We start from the raw sequence: 26,593 nt of genomic DNA, 5'->3' as shown, positions 1-26,593 counted from the left end.
GAGGGAGATCCATCCTTTTTGAAACTGGGATCCGCGGCCGAGGTACTGCACGTGGTCCGCAACTTTTATGTATACAGTGCATTTGGAAAGTATTCAGACCCCTCGACTTTCTCAACATTGTTACTTTACATCCTTATACTAAAATTGATTAAATCGTTTTCCCCCCTTCATTAAATCTACACGCAATACTCCATAATGACAAAGCAAAAACAGGTTTTTAGATATTTACATAAGTATTCAGACCCTTTACTCAGTACTTTGTTGAAGCACCTTTGGCAGTGATTACAGCCTCGAGTCTTGGGTATTGCGCTACAAGCTTGTATACATGTAGATGGGGAGTTTCTCCCATTCTTAGCAAATCCCTTAAAGCTCTGTCAGGTTGGATGGGGAGTGTCGCTACACCGCTATTTTCAGGTCTCTCCAGAGATATTAGTTTGGGTTCAATTTCGGGCTCGGTTGGGCCACTCAAGGACATTCAGAGACTTGTCCTGAAGCCAATCCTGCGTTGTCTTGGCTGTGTTCTTAGGGTCATTGTCCTGTTGGAAGGTGAACCTCGCCCCAGTCTGAGGTCCTGAGCAGGTTTTCATTAAGGATCTCTCTGTAAATTGTTCTTTTAATCTTTCCCTTCATCCTGACCAGTCTCCCAGTCCCTGCTCCTGAAAAACATCCCCACACCATGATGCTGCCACCACCATGCTTCACCGTACGGAGGTGCCAGGTTTCCTCAAGACGTGAAGCTTGGCATTCAGGCCAAAGAGTTCAATCTTGGATTCATTAGACCAGATCATCTTGTTTCTCATGGTCTGAGAGTCCTTTAGGTGTCTTTTGGCAAACTCCACGTGGGCTGTCATGTGCCTATTAGGTAGGAGTGGCTTCCATCTGGCAACTCTACCATAAAGGCCTGATTGGTGGAGTGCTGCCGAGATGGTTGTCCTTCTGGAAGGTTCTCCCATCTCCACAGAGGAACTGGAGCTCTGTCAGCGTGACCATCAGGTTCTTGGTCACCTCCCTGACCAAGGCCCTTCTCCCCCGATTGCTCAGTTTGGCTGGGAGCCCAGCTCTAGAAAGAGTCTTGGTGGTTCCGAACTTCTTCAATTTAAGATTGATGGAGGCCACTGTGTTCTTGGGGACCTTCAATGCTGCAGAAATGTTTTGGTACTCTACCCCAGATCTGTTCCTCGACACAATCCTGTCTCGAAGCTCTACGGACAATTCCTTCGACCTCATTGCTTGACACGGTGACGCTGACACGGTCGCCAGGTGTACCGTGTTTCCTCCGACACATTGGTGCGGCTAGCTTGCGGGTCAAGAGGGCATTGTGTTAAGAAGCAGTGCGGTTTTAGACTGGGTTGGCTTTCGGAGGATGCACAGCTCTCGACCTTCGCCTCACCCGAGTCCGTACAGGAGTTGCAGCGATGAGACAAGACTGTATCTACCAATTTGGATACCATAAAATGGGGATAAAAAAAAGTTTACACTTGTCAGGTTTACACTTCCTATTCCAATGAGCTGTCGGGATATCAAAATATCGAAACTGTCTACCAAATCTGTTAATTGAAAAATGTTGATTATGTTTACATAACTTTCCATTGTCATTCACCTGATCAGACAAGACGAGACATGGCTTGCTTTATATGATTAGGGTCCCTGTGTCTCCGCTTTGCCTGGGCTGGGGTCTCTGGGCAAAAAAAGTTTGAAAACCCCTGCCCCTAACCTCTCAAACTCTCCAGCCCTAACCGTACCATTTTAAGGAGATTTACCTGCATTTTACCCGAGGTCAGTTGTTAGGGGCAACCTCAAAGCAGGTTTTCTAGGGAATCGTTATGTGTTTGAAGGGGTCATTTGAGTTTTTCACAGGTACTGAGTTTTTAAATGTGTGAATGAGGCAGATGGTTGCACCATATGGGGAGAAATGTGTTATAACCCGAAGTAGTTCTGTTGCAGTGCATCTTTTTACCCACAAGTAAGGTGGAATGCTCAGCACTGACACTTAACCTAGCCAGTCTAGAATTATTATGTTCTACAGGCGCCTAGTTAGGTCTACAATCTGGAATTGGGAGTTTGTTTATTCTAGAACTAATGTTGTCCTGGCACGCTTGATGCTTGGAACGTGGAATTCACATCACAATGTACTGTAGGAGAGAGAGGAAGTCAGTGCACTCCATATGACTTGAGATATCAACGACAGTAAGCATTCTTTTTATTATTCCCCATACACAAACACATAGTGTGGAGGAAGGCAGCGCCTAGCTAGCTCCTCGCTCACTGAGGCGTAGCCCGTGTTTGACATAATGTTGGACCCGTATGGAGGCTAACTGGGAACATCAGTGTTGATAGATACGCAGAGCGGAGCCTGTCACAGAGCTCGCTTCGCTAGTGTCCATATGCTGCTCTGCTCAGTCGTGAAGCTGTGAAATTGGGTTGCTTCCCAACTATCCTGGAGACATCTCCCTCTCCTCCTTAAGGCTTATCCTGGTAGCTCTCAGATAGCTGTGCAGATGAAATAACTGTGTTATTACCAGGGTCAGATCTTCATGAAGCTCTTTCTCCTTCTCCCCGTTATGCTGTGCTTGTCGGCTTTAGATTCAGTGTAATTGGAGAATCCCCAGACCCTACTCACATATACAGCATGTAGCCTGTATAGATAGAATCCCTGCAGCAACCATAAAGTACATTGGTTCGTCCTTTAAAAGTTGCAGTGTACTGCCACATAATTCTATGGCACGTTATTTGTTTGAACCACTGGTACCATTAACCATTAGTGCTAGTTTGACCACCAGAGTGCATCTTTGAGAAGCTCTTGGTAGCCTTCAATAGTGGCTGTACTAGAGAATTTAAAACCTTTTTTTTGTAAGAACATATTATTTGGGACTGATTATAAGAAATGTTGCTTAATTTATTGGATTAATATGATGGTGTTTCTATTCCAAGAAAAACAAAAAACCCTCTGGGTTTCCATTAGGATGGAATGGAAATATGGCGCTGGACAATGTGACGGTCGGCAGTAGGCTACAGTACTGGGCTATTTAGCTAAAGAATCCCTGTGTCATGTGTGAGACCGGGATTCAATTCCCTGATGGGGAGGAAGGAGTAGGCTGTCCCTGTAAATAAGAATTTGTTCGTAACTGATTCCTTGTGTTATTTCATGGTTGTGATGTCTTCACTATTATTCTACAATGTAGAAAATAAAGAAAAATCCTGGAATGAGTAGGTGTGTCCAAACTTTTGACTGGTACTTGCTTAATTAATTGGATTTAATATTATGGTGTTTCTATTACAAGAAAAATGAAAAAACCCTTGGGTTTCTGTTAGGATGGAACGGGAAATATGGCACTGTACAGTGTGATGGTCGGCAGTAGGCTACAGTACTGGGCTATTTACCTAAAGAATCCCCGTGTCGTGCGGGCACGCGGGGGACCTGGGTTCAATTCCCCCACGGCGAGGAAGGAGTAGGCTGTCCTTGCCATGACCAATATGACCAATTTATATATTGTCCTGCTCATAAAGGGGTTAATAATATATCTGTGAGAATATCCAACATGCTTTTATATAATCCTAAATGAATAATAATCGCTTTGTTTAAAAAAATATATATATTTTGGAGAAATATTTTTCAAATAACGTAAAATGAGCGAGGAAAAAGGCCATTCTTGAACATTGGGTGAGACATTGATAATAATTTGTTAATAAAGCCAGTTTGTTATTTAGAATGATTTATTTCTGTTTTTAGAGGGAGAGAAACCAAAAACCTACAGTCATTTCATGGGTCTCCCAGTCAAGGCCGGCACAGGTATTGAACCAGCATCTGTAGCAACACAGCTTGCACTGCTATGCAGTGTCTTAGACCTTTGCGCCACTCAGGCACTGTACAACGTGACCGGTTGGGAGTGGCCTGCAGTACCACAGTAAGAGCAAAATAATCCTAATAAAATAATAAAAACCTTAGTGTAACAACAGTTAGTTGTAACAATGAAGTCGTGCACAATTATCACATTCTATTTAGGTTTCATTGTCAGTCAGAGACACAGTAGGACCCAAAAGCATAATCCGTGCTCTAACTCCCCCTTGCGCTGGTCTGGAGCAATGAAGTGGTGACGCAGGGTACCGTACTGAACCGCAGCATAATCGCATAACGTTTAGTGGAGCAACCACTGTACCTACAGTAGGAATGTAAACAGCAGTGCTTTCCACCAGTATGGTGCAGCTGAGTTAAAAATAAAAAAAATTAGGACACACAGTACATAGGCCTAAACCCTAATATCTAATTTTACTGACCCAGGCTGTTAACACAGACTGATCAACACAAGTAAATTTAAGGACCATATCGTCAGTGAGACATTTCCTTTCTTGGGCCCATTGCCTACTAAATCAGCATGAAATGTAATGCCATTGGCTGTGTGATTTCGGAGTGAGGATAGAGGGGAGAAAAGCTTGTTTTAAACGTCATTCAGTGCGAGTTGAAAGATGGCAGTTAATCTGCCTACTCCTTTAATTGTGTTCTGGTGGTAGGGCTCTTCCTAGACAAAATAAGGCTAGTGATCCAGAAGTAAAGCCATGACCATAGTTATTCCTCCTTCCTTTAGGCTCCTAACCCCTTTCCACCATGCCCCTCTCTCACCCCCTCTCCAGTTTCTTGAGTGGGAAGAAAGCCCTTCTTTCCGACAATAGACATTTGGGGCCATATGTTGGCTTGACATCGTCATCAGGTTCACAGCAGGTTACCTTAGTTAACTTTCACTCCAGTGGCTGATGGGATTTTCACCTGCAGCTCCTTGACTAGCTGGCTCAAAGTCTAGACGGCCTCTGAAGCAGGCCCCTGCAGCCCCTGCAGCCCCGTCCCTACAATGGCGGCCATTGTGGATGTTAAGTAGCGGCAGCTTCCTCCCGGCCAGTCGCTGCCTCCTCAGTCAGAAACTGGCGGCTGCTAAAACAATGTCTTTATCCCCAGGCCATACAGGCCGGGGCCTTAATCCGAACCACTACATACGGTGAAATAAATCTCTTAAAGATAAGAGAGAGAGAGAGAGAGAGAGGTAGGAAGAGTGGGAGAGAGAAAGGAGGGATTGCCAAGGCGAGGTTAGAGTGCAGCAGTTTAACCCCTGGCCAAGAAAGAGAGGGGAGAGGAGGGGAAGGGAGAAAGGAGGAACAAGAAGAGGCAGGCACTACAGGGCCCTTCATCTTGTTGTAGAGGAGAGAGATGCTGAGGGGTTTTCAACCTTTTCTTCTCACTGCAGAACTGCTACTCTCCATATAGAAGCTGTCCTCTAACAAGCAGGATTCCTATTCAATATAACATTCAATCAAACTGCTATCCAGTCGTTTCTGGGATTATGCAAAAACCAACAACAGACATTCTGCCTGCTCTGTGGGCAAATGTGTGTCGTTCATTTAGAGATGAGTTATTGGTAAGACTAAGAATAGGTTTAGGCATATATGTAGTTTATATACTAGATTAATACTGTGCATATTTAATACTGTTTATGAATCCGCAGTACACCGCTATAACTCATTGGTTGAATGTGTATTTGATACCTCTCAATCTTCAGTGTTTCTGTGTGTGCCAGAGTTTCTGTTCGGAAAATGTGGTGCCAGACAACGTGACCGGGAAGGGTGTCCACCCACGGTGCTCAGAATGACAGAAATCACATTTAGATTATGGTAATTCATCTTAACAGAACATGCAGCTCATGTAATGAAGTGGCCAATAAAATGTAATTTTCAAACATGTGCAGGTGATAGCTGTTCCATGTGTGGCAGAGATGAAAATCTCTTTTAGAAACTTAGAAAGAGGGGGACTGGCATGAAGGATCGGGAGACAGATGCAGGAATGCGTAATAGTTTTTAAAATTAAACCCAAATTACGGCGTGCCGTGTAAGGGCACGTACACAAAACACAGGATTGAAACCCAAACAAAAGACGAGGAGTACCTTGAATAAATACACACACGCACAATTATTAACACACGGGACGAGACCCGTAATCATCTGCGCAATCCACAAGGGCAAAAAAGCCCAAAACGCACAGCATACGCACTAACGGATATTGTAACAATAATCAACAGCCCAATGGAAACCAAAGGGCACACTTATACAAGTACTAATCAGTGGGAACAGGGGACAGGTGTGCGTAATGAATGTTCCCGGAAGATCTGTGACAGGGACTCTAAAGACGCAACAACTAGGGTGGGTTGCTAATATGATTAGGAGTGAGCCTTTGGGCTTCTGGACAACGAAAGAAAGTTGATTATGAAAATCAATAGAACAGGAGAGAAATGGCGTAGGTGGGTCCAATAGCGAAGTAAATGGGAATTAATTGGCCAAAATTCTATAATTCTATAATAAATAAAATAATTAAAAATACTTCACCAGAAAGCATGACTTAGCCACTAGGGATAGAGGATCATTACCTTCTTTAAAAATATAGCTGTGGATTGTTTTAAATCACAAGCTCTTCGGCCTATGCCTCGTTGGGAGTCCCACAATTTGGTCAGCGTACGTGGCAATAGGCCTAGCTGATTATTGAGTTGCGGCTGTTATTGTAAAGCATATAAAATACGGGTGACGACAATGTGTCTGGAGTAGAACTTTAACTAAGAATAACTTTAATTGAGAAGAAGGGGAGGGGTGTGTGACGAAGAAAGAGTTTGTAATAAAACTATAGTTCTTGACCGTAAGCTATTTGAATTTTTTTTTGAACAATCTCCCCCTCGATAATCACCAATGCTCGGTGTGAAAGAGGAATGGCCTATAGTCTATGAGTTCCATTCGCTCATTTCTTTAGTCACCAATGGATCGTCACTGTGTATCAATATGTCTATATAACAGAGGATGGTAATCTCACATTAGTTGACTTTTAACTTTTAAATTTTAATCATTTTACACTGAACAAAAATATAAATGCAACATGCAACTATTTCAAACTGAGTTAAAGTTCATATAGGAAATCAGTCAATTTAAATACATTCATTAAGCTCTAATCTTTGCATTTCACATGACTGGGAATACAAAATAAAGTAGGGGCGTGGATCAGAAAACCAGTCAGTATCTGGTGTGACCACCATTTGCCTCATGCAGTGTGACACATCTCCTTCGCATAGAGTAGATCAGGCTGTTGATTGTGTCCTGTGGAATGTTGTTCCACTCCTCTTCAATGGCTGTGCAAAGTTGCTGGATATTGCTGGGAACTGGAACACGCTGTCGTACACATCAATCCAGAGTATCTCAAACATGCTCAGTGGGTTACATGTCTGGTGTATGCAGACCATGTAAGAACTGGGACATTTTCAGCTTCCAGGAATTGTGTACAGATCCTTCCAACATGGGGACGTGCATTATCATGCTGAAACATGACGGCAGGTGGATAATGGACCTTAGGATCTCGTCACGGTATCTCTGCTGCCATTGATAAAATGCAATGTGTTCGTTTCCATAGCTTATGCCTGCCCGCCCATACCATAAACCCACCACGGGGCACTCTGTTCATAACATTGACATCAGCAAACCACTCGCCCACACGACGCCATACACGCTGTCTGCTATCTGCCCGGTACAGTTGAAACCGGGATTCATCTGTGAAGAGTACACTTCTCCAGCGTGCCAGTGGCCATCGAAGGTGAGCATTTGCCAACTGAAGTCAGTTGCGACGCCGAAATTGCAGTCAGGTCAAGACCCTGGTGAAGATGACAGGCATGCAGATGAGCTTCACTGAGACGGTTTGTGTAGAAAATCTTCAGTTGTGCAAAGCTGCAGTTTTATCAGCTGTCCTGGTGGCTGGTCTCAGATTAACCTGCAGGTGAAGAAGCCAGATGTGGAGGTCCTGGGCTGGCGTGGTTACACGTGGTCTGCGGTTGTGAGGCCGGTTGGATGGACTGCCAAATTTTCTAAAACGACGTTGGAGAGGGGGCTTATGGTAGCGAAATTAACATTTAAATTCTCTGGCAACAGCTCTGGTCAACATTCCTGCAGTCAGCATGCCAATTGCACTCTTCCTCAACTTGAGACATCTGTGGCATTGTGTTGTGTGACAAAATTGCATTTTAGTGGCCTTTTATTATCCCCCAGCACAAGGTGCGCCTGTGTAATGATCATGCTGTTTAACCCCCTAAGGTCGATGACCGCGCCCCTGCAGAAATCTAATTAGCAAAATACACGTGTCAAATGAGCCAGTAATACATTATCTGTAATGATGTGACAATGATTTTGAGAAACTTTATTATTGAAATTAAACTGTTCCACAACAATGTGCAGATTAAAATCATAACTGAAATTCCAATTCTCTTCAAATTAATATATATATATATATATATATATATATATGAGATTTTTTGTGTGTGAATTACTGTTTTAAAATATTTGTACTCTCTGTCGACTGTCTTTTCATACACGTAGCACCATGTTTCATTGCTCTTCTATGCACTACTACGATGGAGTTCTTAAAAAAAAAAAAGATTTTTTATTTAAAAATCGTTTTTTGTTGTTGTTGAAATTATAGGATATTTGCAAGCTTCCCCAAACTTGAAGTCTTTATATAATAATTGCCTCCACATTTCCATGGTCAGTATTTGCTTAGGCTACTTTGAAGCAAGGTAAGACATGCTAAATAATATCAAATCTAATTATTTATAAAGCCCTTCTTACATCAGCTGGTATATCAAAGTGCTGTACAGAAACCCAGCCTAAAACCCCAAACAGCAAGCAATGCAGGTGTAGAAGCACGGTAGCTAGGAAAAACTCCCTAGAAATGCCAAAACCTAGGAAGAAACCTAGAGAGGAACCAGGCTATGAGGGGTGGCCAGTCCTCTTCTGGCTGTGCCAGGTGGAGATTATAACAGAACATGGCCAAGATGTTCAAATGTTCATAAATGACCACCATGGTCAAATAATAATAATCACAGTAGTTGTCGAGGGTGCAGCAAGTCAGCACCTCAGGAGTAAATGTCAGTTGGCTTTTCATAGCCGATCATTAAGAGGATCTCTATCACTCCTGCTGTCTCTAGCGAATTGAAAACAGCAGGTCTGGGACAGGTAGTACGTCCGGTGAACAGGTCAAGATTCCATAGCCGAAGGCAGAACAGTTGAAACTGGAGCAGCAGCACTGCCAGGTGGACTGGGGGACAGCAAGGAGTCATCATGCCCAGTAGTCCTGAGGCATGGTCCTAGGGCTCAGGTCCTCAGAGAAAGAGAGAATTAAGAGAGAGCATACTTAAATACACACAGGACCCCGGATAAGACAGGAGAAGTACTCCAGATATAACAAACTGACCCGAGCCCCCCGACACAAACTACTGCAGCATAAATACTGGAGGCTGAGACAGGAAGGGTCAGGAGACACTGTGGCCCCATTCGATGATACCCCCGAACAGGGCCAAACAGGAAGGATATAAATAATAGAAAATAAAACATTCAGGTTTCAAACAATTTAAGTATGTTTTCAAAATGCATACTGCCTCCAGCTGACATTGTAAAGTTGTGGGTGACGCACTGATAGCCTATTGATTGCCCTTAAATGTTGTTTTAACACAGGATTGCTTTTAGAATTGTTGCACTTGGGCTTATAGATTCACATTTTACTCCAGCAGCAACCAGTTGAGGAGCTACAGGAGAAATCCCGCTGAAAATAGGCTTTGCATGCTGTGCCCGTGGGATAGTTGTTGGATAAATAAGATGACGTTACATGATGACTAACGAAAATGCACAGGTCTATTTAATTCAACAAAATGATGCAAATGAACCTATAGACCGATGAGCATGATGGTCAAATGTATTTCCATCAAGTGGTATTTCCATTAATGAATAAAAAGCATTATTTTGTAATGTGATTTTTTTTTCCCCCTGTCATTTTGGCCGGCAACAGTTTTATTTATTGGCTTTTCATTTATTTTTTTTGCCCAAAGCCGGCTAACGGAAACCCTGGTGTGTGCCTGTATGATGCGTTTCTTCTTGTAGTTTGTCACCACTCTATTTTTAAACCTGACGCTGCTTGTCACATAGAGACGTGGCTGACACTCACACAGTGTCTTAATGAAAAGCTAAAACGTTACAGTCTGTACTGGTGATGATGGAAAATTAGTGCCCAGCTCCCACTGAGTTGCAGTTTACATCAGTTAACTGGTTGTTTATATCGGGTTAGTTCTATAGATGTAAAGGGCTCCAATGGGCTATGGCCCTCTTCCCGCGTTTATGGTTCCGTAACTGACATGCCACTCATTTTTAGCATACACATTTCAAAAAACATGCTGGTTATTGTGGTTACAAATGTTGAATAGGTACAAAAATCTCCGGGTTAACCATTAATTCAAAAGATTAGAATTCGCTTAAAATAAACTGTGATATATGTAAGAACAACTCAAGGGTACAAGACTGTGTACATACCAGAGTTGGGGGGGGGGGGCAAACAAACTACTCATCCAATACAGCATTGCGGTCTGTATCGTCCAATCATAGTGTAGATACAAGTCATGACCGACCGGTGGATCAGACTTTTTAAGTTAATTATGTTTACACTACCACACAGCTGGCTAACTTTGAAAACATCAGAAACCATGAGGCCAAAACGTTGGCTCTATATAGAACAGATAAATAATAATAATTATAAGGACAAACATAACAGGAGCCGTCTAAGCTTTGTCGAACTAGATAACTATTATCTTGTTATATATAGAGCTTTGGTTTGTAATTTAACCATTAGACTCTTTCTAATGTTGTTTTTTCATCAGGATGGGTAGTTGTATAACCTGCACCAACAGGCACCAATTTACATGTTTAATTTAAAACAAATATGTACATTTCCTTATAGCCGAGTGGTTAGAGCGTTGGGCCAGTAACCGGAAGGTTGCTGGATCAAATCCCCGAACTGACAAGGTAAAAATCTGTCTTTTTGCCCCTGAACAAGACAGTTAACCCACTGTTCCCTGGTAGGCCGTCATTGTAAATAAGAATTTATTCTTAACTGACTTGCCTAGTTAAATAAAGGTTAAATATAAAAACTACAAAAAGCTCTGACTAAAATGGGTGCATTGTTGTGTTGTGTTTCCCAGAGCATGATGCTGCTTTATTTGTTGAAATGTTTTACCTTGTCAGAATTCCGTGCTGAAGATGGCCCGTTTCTGGCTGCAGAAACTCAAAGGTTAGTGTAGTTTTCAATGCTTTTTGAAACTGGGAACTAGAGGGAAAAACACCACTTCTTAAGAGGTTGAAACATTCAACCGATGGGCACCAACCGATGGGCATCAACATAATAATTGTTTTGCAATCTCTACCTTGCACAGTAATGTCGCTATCTCTAATATTTTATATCACCACGGGTTAAGAGGATTGAGAATCCAGTTCCCAAACCACTATTCAACAATCTGCTAAAAGCAGCTGTCGGCTCCACCCACTCCTATAACCCTTTTCTATTTGACACTCATTCATTTTTCACTTAATAGTTAACATCTCTGTTTCCCTCCGCTTGTTGCTTCTATCCTTTCTTTGAAGTGGTGTCAGCTGAGAGAGAAGCCTAATCCTTTCCACCCTTTACCTATTAATCATACGCACACGCGCACACCCCTATCTCCCTTCCACCACTCACCTATTAACCCCCTCTGGCCCCCTTTTCAGCCCCTATCAAAGCGATGCGTATCGACTTTTAAAGACGGGCATCGGTGGGACGTCCAAACATTGATTTGCCACTGACCCTGGCTGCTGGTTGTCTCGGCTGCTGGGGGCTGACTGTGTGTTGCCTTGCCGCACAGCGCATGTCCCAGGTTAGCCACGCTTGAATCCCACAGGGATTAATGGACACACACACACACACTCTGAGCCCCGCATTTTTTACACATGTAGGCCTATATGCTGGAAAACACAAACACGTATGTTGAGGGATCAATGGCCACTCCTGAGCTTGCCTTCACTCGGGGTGTAAATAGAGGAATAGTACCCAGTGATGATAGCTGAGAGCTAGGTGATTTCAATTGTCACCTACAGGAGAAAGAGATAGGGACTATGTGTGTCTGTCACACACTGGAGATGAAATACGCTATAGGTTGTTTTCCCCTTGTCACTCACTGTCAGAGCCAACATGTTCTCACTAATGGAGTGGATATTTGTTTTGGGAGGAAGTGGGGTTGTTTTATTTTGGTGTGAATGGAGATGTGTTGTAGGTGGAGTTGTGATGTGTACAGCAGCTTCTGTTAACACATCTTTATGGGGTCTGGCCTAGTTCAGGATATTGATAGGCTTGTTTTGATTACTGTTAGACTTCTGGTTTAGTTGTAGGACAATGACAAAGAGGAACTAGTGAAGTGTGTGTGTCTGTATTCCAGCATATGTTTGTGTGCCCATATTTATTTTGTGTGTGTGTGAGCGCTAGGTCTGTTGTGATTAACATTTGTCTTTCTACCTCAGCAGCAGGGGCTTGTGGGTGGGAAGGGGGCAGCGGGGGTCTGCTTTACCCTCCAAACCTTCACCTTAACCCCTTCAGCCCCGCGGGCTCTAACACACGCCTGGCCTGGCTTACTACTACAATACAGCAGCAGGAGGGATGGGGGAAAGGGGGAGAGTCGGGGGATGAGAGGCTGAGCTGTACAGAGAATATTGAGAGACTGGATGAAGGTGAGGGGGGTTAGGGAAAGGTAGAGAGAAGTGAGGGAGAGAGGGAATAGTGTGAGGGAAGGGAGTTAGGGAGAGTTATGGTCAGATGGAGAGAGAGTGGAAAGAGGCCCTCCCCTTTTCTCCCTTCATTCCTTCTCCTCTTTACTCCTCACTCTCAATCTCCCTCTCTTTCTCTCTGTCTGGCAGTGGTTCCCATCCTCTCACCCATAAAATCAGCATAAAATTGCCCTAACTCTGGCGGCTCAGGAGGGGGGGGGGGGGGGGGGATGGTATGTATTTGTGATGGAGTGTTTTATGTATTTGTGATGGAGGGGGGAGGGATGGTGGGTGTATATTTTGGGATGGAGTTCCCTAGGGGAGCAGAAAGTGTCTTTGTCAGGGCCTTTTCAGAGGAGGCCCGTGAAATCACGCAACAGGATTATGGAAGGCATCTTTGATTCTGTCTACTCGCTCCTGTTGTCCTTTTCAGTGGGAAATATGGGGGTCTGTTTATTATGTGTGTATGTGTCCTTGCGAGAGGAAGATTATTGTTTAGTGTTCCAAAATTAAACTATTGATGCCAACATGACTGCTGTTGAAGTTCTAAATCCAAAAACAGAGTTTTCTTAGCCATTTGAACCAGTTTCCCGGACCCATATTAAAGTTGCAATCTGCAGTTCCTCTATCCATTTTTGGACTTCTGAATTAATTAAATGTTCCCATTGATTCTTGAATAATATAACTAATAAAAGCCTCATGAGCTTAGTTCAATTGTTGTACCCAATCAGAACCCAAAATATACACTTATTTCATGCCAATGTTGGTAAACAAACACTATATAGCCTCAAAACATGGTTAAAACTATAATTTTGATATCATGGATGGCCAGTCATTGTATCCATAGCTCTGTCTATGAATTTGAGAGTGGTTACATTTCTCCAGCCCTATCCCTCAGCTTTTCACCTAAACATTGGTGGGGATATTGAATTGTTATTGTTTTAACTGCTGATCGCCGATTTAAGGCAATTTCTGGACTAAAAAACAGTTCTTAGTCTGTTGCTGTGGTCTGGAGCCCTAACATTGTGGTGAACTATGTTTACCAGAAGCCCCTCTGATAGTGACACTACGGCTGTGAGCTCTTCCTCGTGTAGACTTTGTGCTAGATCTGGGGAGCGTTCAGCAGGATGCAATGTTTTGGATTGTTCAGATAGAAATTGGCTTTGTAGAACAAGCATGCCTCTATGACATGAAGAATAAGGAATTTAGTCGGCTCTATTCGTGCTATTTCTATCTGCAATGTTCGACAACATTTGGCTATTGAACTAGCCCTGGTGATATAAAAAGTATTTGTTTGCGTTTTCAATGCTTTTGAAGAGCTTGAGATGGCTAAACGAGCATTGTGGGGTGGGTTTTAAACTTTTGGAATGATTCCTTTGTCATGATCTCTGCCATGATGTAGTCTAGACCTGTCTGCAGGTACATACAGTGGGGCAAAACATTTTTTAGTCAGCCACCAATTGTGAAAGTTCTCCCACTTGAAAAGATGAGAGAGGCCTGTAATTTTAATCATAGGTACACTTCAACTATGACATACAAAATGAGAGAAAAAAAATCCAGAAAATCACATTATAGGATCTTTAATGAATTTATTTGCAAATTATGGTGGAAAATAAGTATTTGGTCAATAACAAAAGTTTATCTCAATACTTTGTTATATACCCTCTGTTGGCAATGACAGAAGTCTTCACAAGGTTTTCACACACTGTTGCTTGTATTTTGGCCCATTCCTCCATGCAGATCTCCTCTAGAGCGGTGATGTTTTGGGGCTGTTGCTGGGAAACATGGACTTTCAACTCCCTCCAAAGATTTTCTATGGGGTTGAGATCTGGAGACTGACTAGGCCACTCCAGGACCTTGAAATGCTTCTTACGAAGCCACTCCTTCGTTGCCCGGGCGGTGTGTTTGGGATCATTGTCATGCTGAAAGACCCAGCCACGTTTCATCTTCAATGCCCTTGCTGATGGAAGGAGGTTTTCACTCAAAATCTCACGATACATGGCCCCATTCATTCTTTCCTTTACACGGATCAGTCGTCCTGGTCCCTTTGCAGAAAAACAGCCCCAAAGATGTTTCCACCCCCATGCTTCACAGTAGGTATGGTGTACTTTGGATGCAACTCAGCATTCTTTGTCCTCCAAACACGACGAGTTGAGTTTTTACCAAAAAGTTATATTTTGGTTTCATCTGACCATATGACATTCTCCCAATCTTCTTCTGGATCATCCAAATGCTCTCTAGCAAACTTCAGACGGGCCTGGACACGTCTGGCACTGCAGGATTTGAGTCCCTGGCGGCGTAGTGTGTTACTGATGGTAGGCTTTGTTACTTTGGTCCCAGCTCTCTGCAGGTCATTCACTAGGTCCCCCCGTGTGGTTCTGGGATTTTTGCTCACCGTTCTTGTGATCATTTTGACCCCACGGGGTGAGATCTTGCGTGGAGCCCCAGATCGAGGGAGATTATCAGTGGTCTTGTATGTCTTCCATTTCCTAATAATTGCTCCCACAGTTGATTTCTTCAAACCAAGCTGCTTACCTATTGCAGATTCAGTCTTCCCAGCCTGGTGCAGGTCTACAATTTTGTTTCTGGTGTCCTTTGACAGCTCTTTGGTCTTGGCCATAGTGGAGTTTGGAGTGTGACTGTTTGAGGTTGTGGACAGGTGTCTTTTATACTGATAACAAGTTCAAACAGGTGCCATTAATACAGGTAACGAGTGGAGGACAGAGGAGCCTCTTAAAGAAGAAGTTACAGGTCTGTGAGAGCCAGAAATCTTGCTAGTTTGTAGGTGACCAAATACTTATTTTTCACCATAATTTGCAAATAAATTCATTAAAAATCCTACAATGTGATTTTCTGGATTTTTTTTTCTCATTTTGTCTGTCATAGTTGAAGTGTACCTATGATGAAAATTACAGGCCTCTCTCATCTTTTTAAGTGGGAAAACCTGCACAATTGGTGGCTGACTAAATCCTTTTTTGCCCCACTGTGTGTATGTATATATATATGTGTAAATGTATATATTTATATGTATATACATATGTGTGTGTGTGTATGTATATATGTATATATATGTGTGTGTGTATGTATATATGTATATATATGTGTGTGTGTGTGTGTGTGTGTGTGGGTAATATATATATTTATTTTCATTGTGTATTATATGTGCAGGTCTGATTTCCACGCGTCCAAACAGGGATGATGTGGTGTATAATATCACATCATATCTACATGAAGGAGAGGCATTAGCATATTGGAGACACACATCCTCCATCTCTCCACGGTGTTAGCTAGCTGGTGCTACTGTATGTGTGTATTGTTGGTGTGTGTCTGTGCCGACTGGCGGCAGCCACCCTTGCCTCCACCCCCTCATTAATATGTATATGTTCTGAGGCAGCGCTGCGAAGGCTGTGTTTCTCACCGCTGATTAATGCTGTCTGTCAATTACCTCCAGATCCTGCCGTGCTGTGGAGCTTCCCCCAGGACTACACAGACCAGGTTGGAGACACACACACACACACACTCCTCCTTCTCTATCCCGCTCTCCTCTCACTCGCTTTCTCTCATGGTGATACCCCTTCTCCCTCAACCTCTTTCTCTCACTCCCTGCCTCCCTCCTTTCCGTACTCAACCTGCCATCTAGTGCTACCCCCACCCTCCACCCCCACCCCCCACCACCACCACCGGCTGTTGCTGATAATGAAGGCAGTGAGCAGGTCTTCAATAACGGACGAATCAGTAATTATCGCGCAACCATGACAGGAATGCGCACCTCTGTTTCCTCGCTCTCTCTGTCTTCCTTTCTGTCTCCTTTTTACCGTCTTTCTGTTTTCTGTTCTTTCTTCCCCTCTTTTCTGTCTCTCTGTCCCTTTCACTCTCTCGGTCTCGTGTCTAATCAACCCCCCAAAACACCACTACGGTCTAAAGAGACCTTAAAGCCTTCCTCCCAGTGCCTAAACCGCCACTTATTTCAAATCCTGTCATTTGACAACATCCACCATGAGAGGGTGAAGCTGGCGATTTAATTGATGCAGGGTGGAAAAGGAAACGGATACGGATCTGTTGCATTACAAACCTGTTCTGAGGCAGGTGTCGTACTGAGGGTTATTTTTGCTCAATGCTATTTAGCACGGTTGACCAGGACGTACCAGTGATTCGACTGAAGTGTCGTACTGCTATTAGTTTCCCTGTTAGTCGTCGCTACCTGCCTTTTCATTACCAATGAATGAAAGAGCACTAAATCCAAATGGTGTCTTGTTCTTTGTCTCTGACTTAGATTTTCCCAGAATGACAGTTTAGCACCACAGTCCCAGCTAATAATAAGGACCATACATTAGAAGACCGTGCTAAAATGTGCATTTGTCGAAGATAACAAATTATGCACGGCTGTCTAAGTAAATGACAAAAAAATGGCAATACTGGTTGTCGTTTTGGTCGTGATCTTTGACTCTACAAGATGCGTGTGTGTGTGAGCTGTGGGTCTAACACTGCCATATTGTGGTCCTAAAAGCACGGCATGAGCGGGGGGCTAGAGGGATGCGGCGGAGGTATGGACCATATTGTGGTGTGACCAGGCCAGTGTGTTGAAAGGTGTTGGAACACACACAGGTCTTAGAGCAGAGCAGTGGGCAGACTGCAGCTGATCACAGAAAGAGAGAGAAACTAGAATGGAAGAGTAGAGGGAGAGATGAAAATGCGTAGGCTAACTGTGTGTGTGTGTACGTACCACAGCAGAGAAGAAACGGCTTTGAAGAATCAACGGGTTGTAGAGACGCTCCCGGCTCTGTCTGTCTGCGGCTCTGTGTGTGTGTGTGTGTGTGTCACAATGCGATATTATCACGATACTTCGGTGCCGATACGATATGCATTGCAGTTATATACTGTGATTTTTACAGCGATTCGAGGTTCCAAACCTATTGCTCGCCATATGTTTGCTGCAGAAAGACAAGAGGGAGCCATGAGAAAACGAGTTTCAGTCAGAGAAATAAAAGCGCTGAAAACAAATTGGCTCCCTATTTAAAAAGAAGCTCGAGAACAAGCTATGAAGGAAAATATTGAAGTTTTGGTGCAGCTACAGGCAAATAGTGCAAATCACGAGCATTTGATTTAAGTAACAAAAGTGTTTCCCCCCTCTCGCTCTCTGCTATCTCTGTTTCTCTCTGTTGTTGACCAGCTTGTGCGTGTGGATAAGATGGCTAGTGTAGCTATTGCGTGGTGTGACTGTGTGCAGACGGCATGGCCTTTCTTCCCGTCGGCAGCCAGAAAGGCCTGTATACTATTCACACAGCTCATTACCAGGAATTGGGCTCCTTTTCCTCTTTGTGGCTCCACGCTGCGGCCGTGAGGAGAGGAGCTGCAGTCAGTCAATCAGTCAGTCATTCCTCTTTTCTCCAGGAGAGTAGCAGCATATGGCTGCAGATGCTAACAGTCTCCGCAGGCCTCCTTTTGTTTGGCCTGGTATTGTTGCCCGGCGTAATGACAGTTGTAGGATCGGGGTGGAGGGGTTAGTCTACCCCTGGGGAGGGAGGGGAGGAGGCAGGCAGGCAGGCAGGCAGACAGACAGGAGTGTGGATTATGGAAATATGAATGGATTTTTTTCTGTTCTGTGGTTGAATAGAGGCTCAAAGGAGAGCAGGCTGCGGGCTGGCACGCCAGGGCGGATAAATATGAAGTGAGAAACGCTCTCTCCATCTCTCACTCTCTCCATGTTTCGTTCGCTCTTTTTTTTCTTTCCCTCCTGCTCCCTCAACCCCTGAGACTCTTGATGTCCTGGTCATCTACAGCTGCCATGTGGAGAGGAATAGAGAAGGGGAAAGAGAGAGATGGCTAAAGCATATATTTGAATCGTAAGAAGGATTTTTAAATAAAAAAAAATAAAACAAATAGACAGATGGAAAGTTTCCTCTCAGATCTCATCCCAAAGTTCTTAAAAAATAGGAGACACACATACACACACAATCTTGTATAACTAACCTTGTGGGGACACACAATTCAGTCCCTTTAAAAAATAATATTTTACCTGACCCAAAAACCCTAACCCTAGCTCCTAACCTTAACCCTAACCCTAAAACTAACATTAACCCCAAACCCCCTACAAATAGCATTTGACCCCAATTGATCATCATTTTGTTCATTTACTATTCTTGTGGGGACTTCTGGTCCACACACACACACACACACACACACACACACACACACTGGTCTCTGTCTCTGTCTCTGTTTCTCTCTCTCTTTTGCACACACACAGGGATGATATTCTCCAAACTTATCAGGGCATTGAGTCATGCTGATAGCCTCTCTGTGTGTCTCTCCCTCTCTATCTTTTCTCCCATTTCTTCTCAGTGGCAGCTGTGGCAGGAAATTACAAATGACACCTAAACAGCAGTTTTCTGCATGTGTTATTACATTAGTCCCAGATAAATGCAGTAAAACGTTTACAGTACTGGATACTGCTACTATAGAGTAAATCTGTACCACGGCTACATATTCAACAATCCAATGGTGTGTTTTTACCCTAACACCTGTTTGGTGTGTGTTTAGAAGCAGAGAGAGACAAAGGCAGACAGCGAGAGAGGCAGAGAGACTCAGAGAGGCAGATAGAGCGAGAGACCAATAGGCAGACCAACAGACAGTGTGGTCTCAGTCAGTAGAGAAATGGAAAGAGCCAGTGTTGTTGTCCCAGGGGTCTCCTCTCTCAGAGCAGATATTAGTCTATCTCTGACACCATGGCGCATCAGAGCATCCACACTGACACCATATGATTGGTGGACCCATCCCTGGGCCGGGGAGGGTGAGCATCAGAGGGGAGAGTGATGGGGTAACATGGGGAAGGAGGAAGAGAAACGCAGGGGCAGGGGGTAGACTGACAGTTGGGCGTAGGCGTGGGAGGCAGGGGAGAGGGGGAGGCATATGGAGTGATGGGGTGAGAATAGGGGCCTTGCCAGCGCTACGGTTTCTGCTGTTATGACGGCCGTTTTTGTAGGGCTGTAACGGGGTGATGAGCAGTGAGAGATGAGGAAAGAGGCGGTGTGTATGTGTGTTTATGTCTTCACTTCTGTGTCTGTGTGTGTCGAGGGGTCTCGTCTTTCCCCTTCACTGCACCCTGACAGCAGTGTCAGACAAGGCCCTATAATGTGTGTGTGTGTGTGTTTATCTGTCTCTAGCCCCTCAATGCCCGCTCTCTGGGGTGTTGTGGGGCACTACCTAATGGAAAGACTCGCCCCGCTGAGCTGGCCTTTATACAGGCACTCCTCTGGACATCTAACTGATGGCCTTTGTTGCTCATGGGTCCTGATTACACTGACCCCTGGGCTGCTTCTTAGGAGAGGTAGAGGGGAGGAGAGAGCAGGGGCGGAGTGGGAGATGAGGGGAGAGAAGTGAAGAGAAGAAAGTAAAGTGCAGGAGAGGAGAGAACTGCGTCGAGGAAAGGAAAGAGGAGCGGAGGGTGTGTTTTTGGCAGTCGTGGAAAGGGATAGGGCACTGCAGGTATATCTTGGCAACCTAGTCCTCTACCAGATTCTGTTCTAAAAACAGGGAGGTGTTCTGGTAAAGAACTCTGATGTTCCGCAAACAGAACAGAGATTGTGGAACAAGGTAGACCTTTTGGTCACATGGTGTCTCATAGTTTCTTCCACCTTATAGTCTATAGCCTGTTTCACTATGGCTATATCATTGCTACACTACCTGTGTTTTCTACAAGCACATGGAGTAGTCAGCCAAATAGAAAAAGTAGCCAGCCAAGCTCCCCCAGGCTTTCCCCCCTGAGTTAAGACATTTTTGCAGAACAAGCTCTATTTTGGTGGCCTCTGGTAAATTCTAATGCCTTTATTCTATCTGAAACACGCAGTGAAATGATTGAAAACTTTTAGTTTACTTCCCAGTTGTGGTATCGTGTTTACAGTTTAAGTGACTAAAAATGAATGAATTCAGACTATAATGGACAAATGGCCACCGTTTTGCAAGCTCTGACCCAATGTTGCTTTTTTGTGATTATTTTGTTGTTTATTTGTACTTTATTTTCACGAAATGTACATTTACATTTACATTTAAGTCATTTAGCAGACGCTCTTATCCAGAGAGACTTACAAATTGGTGCTTTCACCTTATGACATCCAGTGGAACAGCCACTTTACAATAGTGCATCTTGCCTGATCAGAGCCTGGAGGTACTGAGGTGCCGTTCCCCTCACAGCTCCGTAGGCAAGCACCATGGTCTTGTAGCGGATGCGAGCTTCAACTGGAAGCCAGTGGAGAGAGCGGAGGAGCGGGGTGACGTGAGAGAACTTGGGAAGGTTGAACACCAGACGGGCTGCGGCGTTCTGGATGAGTTGTAGGGGTTTAATGGCACAGGCAGGGAGCCCAGCCAACAGCGAGTTGCAGTAATCCAGACGGGAGATGACAAGTGCCTGGATTAGGACCTGCGCCGCTTCCTGTGTGAGGCAGGGTCGTACTCTGCGGATGTTGTAGAGCATGAACCTACAGGAACGGGCCACCGCCTTGATGTTAGTTGAGAACGACAGGGTGTTGTCCAGGATCACGCCAAGGTTCTTAGCGCTCTGGGAGGAGGACACGATGGAGTTGTCAACCGTAATGGCGAGATCATGGAACGGGCAGTCCTTCCCCGGGAGGAAGAGCAGCTCCGTCTTGCCGAGGTTCAGCATGAGGTGGTGATCCGTCATCCACACTGATATGTCTGCCAGACATGCAGAGATGCGATTCGCCACCTGGTCATCAGAGGGGGGAAAGGAGAAGATTAATTGTGTGTCGTCTGCATAGCAATGATAGGAGAGACCATGTGAGGTTATGACAGAGCCAAGTGACTTGGTGTATAGCGAGAATAGGAGAGGGCCTAGAACAGAGCCCTGGGGGACACCAGTGGTGAGAGCGCGTGGTGAGGAGACAGATTCTCGCCACGCCACCTGGTAGGAGCGACCTGTCAGGTAGGACGCAATCCAAGCATGGGCCGCGCCGGAGATGCCCAACTCGGAGAGGGTGGAGAGGAGGATCTGATGGTTCACAGTATCGAAGGCAGCCGATAGGTCTAGAAGGATGAGAGCAGAGGAGAGAGAGTTAGCTTTAGCAGTGCGGAGTGCCTCCGTGATACAGAGAAGAGCAGTCTCAGTTGAATGACTAGTCTTGAAACCTGACTGATTTGGATCAAGAAGGTCATTCTGAGAGAGATAGCGGGAGAGCTGGCCAAGGACGGCACGTTCAAGAGTTTTGGAGAGAAAAGAAAGAAGGGATACTGGTCTGTAGTTGTTGACATCGGAGGGATCGAGTGTAGGTTTTTTCAGAAGGGGTGCAACTCTCGCTCTCTTGAAGACGGGAGGGACGTAGCCAGCGGTCAGGGATGAGTTGATGAGCGAGGTGAGGTAAGGGAGAAGGTCACCGGAGATGGTCTGGAGAAGAGAGGAGGGGATAGGGTCAAGCGGGCAGGTTGTTGGGCTGCCGGCCGTCACAAGACGCGAGATGTCATCTGGAGAGAGAGGGGAGAAAGAGGTCAGAGCACAGGGTAGGGCAGTGTGAGCAGAACCAGCGGTGTCGTTTGACTTAGCAAACGAGGATCGGATGTCGTCGACCTTCTTTTCAAAATGGTTGACGAAGTCATCTGCAGAGAGGGAGGAGGGGGAGGGGGAGGAGGATTCAAGAGGGAGGAGAAGGTGGCAAAGAGCTTCCTAGGGTTAGAGGCAGATGCTTGGAATTTAGAGTGGTAGAAAGTGGCTTTAGCAGCAGAGACAGAGGAGGAAAATGTAGAGGGGAGGGAGTGAAAGGATGCCATGTCCGCAGGGAGGCGAGTTTTCCTCCATTTCCGCTCGGCTGCCCGGAGCCCTGTTCTGTGAGCTCGCAATGAGTCGTCGAGCCACGGAGCGGGAGGGGAGGACCGAGCCGGCCTGGAGGATAGGGGACATAGAGAGTCAAAGGATGCAGAAAGGGAGGAGAGGAGGGTTGAGGAGGCAGAATCAGGAGATAGGTTGGAGAAGGTTTGAGCAGAGGGAAGAGATGATAGGATGGAAGAGGAGAGAGTAGCGAGTAGCGGGGGAGAGAGAGCGAAGGTTTGGGTACGGCGCGATACCATCCGAGTAGGGGCAGTGTGGGAAGTGTTGGATGAGAGCGAGAGGGAAAAGGATACAAGGTAGTGGTCGGAGACTAGGAGGGGAGTTGCAATGAGGTTAGTGGAAGAACAGCATCTAGTAAAGATGAGGTCGAGCGTATTGCCTGCCTTGTGAGTAGGGGGGGAAGGTGAGAGGGTGAGGTCAAAAGAGGAGAGGAGTGGAAAGAAGGAGGCAGAGAGGAATGAGTCAAAGGTAGACGTGGGGAGGTTAAAGTCGCCCAGAACTGTGAGAGGTGAGCCGTCCTCAGGAAAGGAGCTTATCAAGGCATCAAGCTCATTGATGAACTCTCCGAGGGAACCTGGAGGGCGATAAATGATAAGGATGTTAAGCTTGAAAGGGCTGGTAACTGTGACAGCATGGAATTCAAAGGAGGCGATAGACAGATGGGTAAGGGGAGAAAGAGAGAATGACCACTTGGGAGAGATGAGGATCCCGGTGCCACCACCCCGCTGACCAGAAGCTCTCGGGGTGTGCGAGAGCACGTGGGCGGACGAAGAGAGAGCAGTAGGAGTAGCGGTGTTGTCTGTGGTGATCCATGTTTCCGTCAGTGCCAAGAAGTCGAGGGACTGGAGGGAGGCATAGGCTGAGATGAACTCTGCCTTGTTGGCCGCAGATCGGCAGTTCCAGAGGCTACCGGAGACCTGGAACTCCACATGGGTCGTGCGCGCTGGGACCACCAGATTAGGGTGTCCGCGGCCACGCGGTGTGGAGCGTTTGTATGGTCTGTGCAGAGAGGAGAGAACAGGGATAGACAGACACATAGTTGACAGGCTAGAGAAGAGGCTACGCTAATGCAGAGGAGATTGGAATGACAAGTGGACTACACGTCTCGAATGTTCAGAAAGTTAAGCTTACGTAGCAAGAATCTAATTGACTAAAATGATTAAAATGATACAGTACTGCTGAGGTAGGCTAGCTGCGTTGTTGACACTACCCTAATCAAGTCGTTCCGTTGAGTGTGAAGTTTCTACAATGCTGCTATTCGGGGGCTAGCTGGCTAGCTAGCAGTGTTGGTTACGTTACGTTGCGTTAGGAGAACGACAGCTAACCTAGAAAATCGCTCTAGACTACACAATTATCTTTGAAACAAAGACGGCTATGTAGCTAGCTATGTAGCTAGCTACGATCAAACAAATCACACCGTTGGGACTGTAATGAAATGAAATGAAAATGTGATACTACCTGTGGAGCGAAGCGGAATGCGACCGGAATGCGAAAGTTCTATTCAGTAGACGTTGGCTGGCTGTTGGCTAGCTAGGAGTGTCTCCTACGTTAAGGACGACAAAATAGATGGCTAGCTAACCTCGGTAAATTAAGATAATCACTCTAAGACTACACACTCTAAACTACACAATTATCTTGGATACGAAGACAGCAAAGACAACTATGTAGCTAGCTAATACTACACTAATCAAGTCGTTCAGTTGAGTGTGATAGTTACTACAGTGCTACGGTAGCCGGTGAACGTATGCTAGCTGGCTAGCTGCTAGGCAGATAGGAGGACGACGAAATACGATAATAACGCAATTATCACTCTAAGACTCCACACTCTAAACTACACAATTATCTTGGATACGAAGACAGCAAAGACAACTATGTAGCTAGCTAACACTACACTAATCAAGTCGTTCAGTTGAGTGTGATAGTTACTACAGTGCTGCGGTAGACGGTGAACGTGTTGGGCAGATAGGAGGACGACGAAATACGATAATTACGCAATTATCTTTGATACAACGACGGCTATGTAGCTAGCTAAGAAGAAATTGCTAAGATTAGACAAATCAGACCGTTGTACTATAATGAAATGTAATGAAATGTAAAGAAAAAGTTATACAACTTGCAGACCGAAGGAGACCGAAGCGCGGATGCGACCGGCTCGCTCCAACCCGGAAGCAATATTATTATTTCTTACAATCAACAAAAACTTTGAACATCAGATCGGCAAGTTACTTATCCAAATTCTGGCTTCAACATTGACTCATCTGCCCTGGGCTCTGTCTGTAATTCCGACCCAATTTTTGGGCTACCCAATAGAAAATGCCGGCGGTACAGAGGCAAGAACAGGGTATCCTGGTGAGATTAAGACAAAGGAAACACCCAGCTACCCTTCCCTCCATTCTACTGGTCAATGCACAGTCACTTGATAATAAGTTGGCTGTCCTCCGATCACGGATTCGCTACCAAGGGGACTCTCGAATGCCCAACTTACATCAACACGTCTCCAACTCCACTAGGGGCGATAAAGCCCGAGACGACTGTTATTCTACCCGCAAGCACACAAGGCCCTCCCTCGTCCGCCATTCACTAAATCAGATTACGACTCTGTACTCCTGCTTGCTGTTTTCATGCAGAAACTCAAACGGGGAGTACCTTTGACTCGCTCGGTTGAGAAATTGTCACCAGAATCAGAGATTATGCTTACAGGACTGCTTTAGCACTGGTTGGAATATGTTTCGAGACTCCGCTGATTAACATTGACGAGCTAACCACCTCTGTGACTGGCTTCATTAGAAAATGTATTGGCGACGTTGTCTCCACTGAGGGTTCGCTGCTTTCCCAATAAAATACCCCTGGATTAACACGGAGATTGGTGCTAAAGGACAGGGTTAACGCACATAGAGCTATCGTAGACAACCCTGAGGCTACGGCCGAGGACCGGAATAAGTACAAGTCCCACTATGACCTCCGCAGAGTCATCAATTGAGCAAAAGGACAATATAGGAATAAGGTGGAATCATATTACATCGGCTCCCACGCCTGCTGCATGTGGCAGGGGCTACAGTCCATTACGGATCACAAAGACCCAACCGTTTTCAGCCCAACGATGCCTCTCTACCAGACAAACTCAATGCATTTTATTTATGTTTTGACAACAACAACATTGTGCCGGGTGTGAGGGCCGTCACCGAACTAGAAGATTGGGTGATCTCAGTTTCCGAGGCCAATGTGAGAAAGGTCTTTTATTGCGGTCGGATCCCGGCGGTATTCCAGGGCACATTCTTAGAGCACGCGAAGAACATCTGGCTGGCATCCACACTCACAGTAATTTTCACCTCTCTTTGTCCCAGTCTGTAATCCCCACATGTTTTAAGATGACCACCATCATTCCTGTCCCTAAGAACCCTAATCATGAAGTGCTTTGAGAGGCTGGTTATGGCATACATTAACTCCACCATCTCAGACATGCTAGACCCACTCCCAATTTGCATACCGCCCCCAACAGATCCATAGATTATGCAATCTCAATTTCTCTCCACCCTGCCCTCACCCACCCACCTTAGTCCCCTCCTGTACTTCCTGTTCACCCACGACGGGGCTGTATTGGAGCGGGTCGAGAGCTTCAAATTCCTTGGTGTCCAAATCACTAAAGACTTCAAATGGTCCAAACACGGGTACAGTCGTGAAGAAGGCGCCTCCTTCCCCTCAGGAGGTTTAGAGAGTTTGGTATGGGCCCAAAAATCCTCAAAGATCTATAGCTATACCATTGAGAGCATCTTGACTGGTGTAACAACACCTGCACAGGATTGGTACATTCGAACATCACACCTGGGGGACGGGTACAGGATGGCAGCAACAACTGCCCAAGAAGGCACAATCCATCAGTGCTCAGACTATCCGCAATAGACTGAGAAAGGCTGGACTGAGGGCTTGTTGGCCAGGTTGTAATGCAGGTCCTCGCCAGACATCACCGGCAACCATGTTGTCTATGGACACAAACCCACCGTCACTTTAAAACGTTACTATCTGACAAGTCTTGATGGACTTCATAACGTAAATACAAACTAGATTTTTTGTTTACTTGTCCCGAAGCGATACCATGAGTATATAATTATGTTGTATGATTTTTGAATGGCAAGG

General features: G+C 45.2%; 1 protein-coding gene across 6 annotated transcripts in view; it reads left to right on the top strand.

The window, feature by feature from the left end:
• LOC115145297 (DENN domain-containing protein 1B-like) overlaps positions 1–26,593 on the top strand; it is a 180,323-nt gene that overhangs the window by 35,071 nt on the left and 118,659 nt on the right. For 5 of the 6 annotated variants that reach the window (XM_029686763.2, XM_065003186.1, XM_029686761.2 and 2 more), the window contains exon 3: positions 16,079–16,122. The exons of the other annotated variant lie outside the window; for it this stretch is intronic. In XM_029686763.2, the coding sequence (XP_029542623.1) occupies positions 16,079–16,122 (44 nt within the window). The remainder of the gene's footprint in view (positions 1–16,078; positions 16,123–26,593) is intronic. 6 annotated transcript variants of the gene reach the window in all.

This window comes from Oncorhynchus nerka, linkage group LG17, assembly GCF_034236695.1.
Source record: "Oncorhynchus nerka isolate Pitt River linkage group LG17, Oner_Uvic_2.0, whole genome shotgun sequence".
Taxonomy (NCBI): Eukaryota; Metazoa; Chordata; class Actinopteri; order Salmoniformes; family Salmonidae; genus Oncorhynchus; species Oncorhynchus nerka.
Note: the sequence above shows the minus strand (reverse complement) of the source record. Positions and strands in the feature narration are given on the sequence as shown.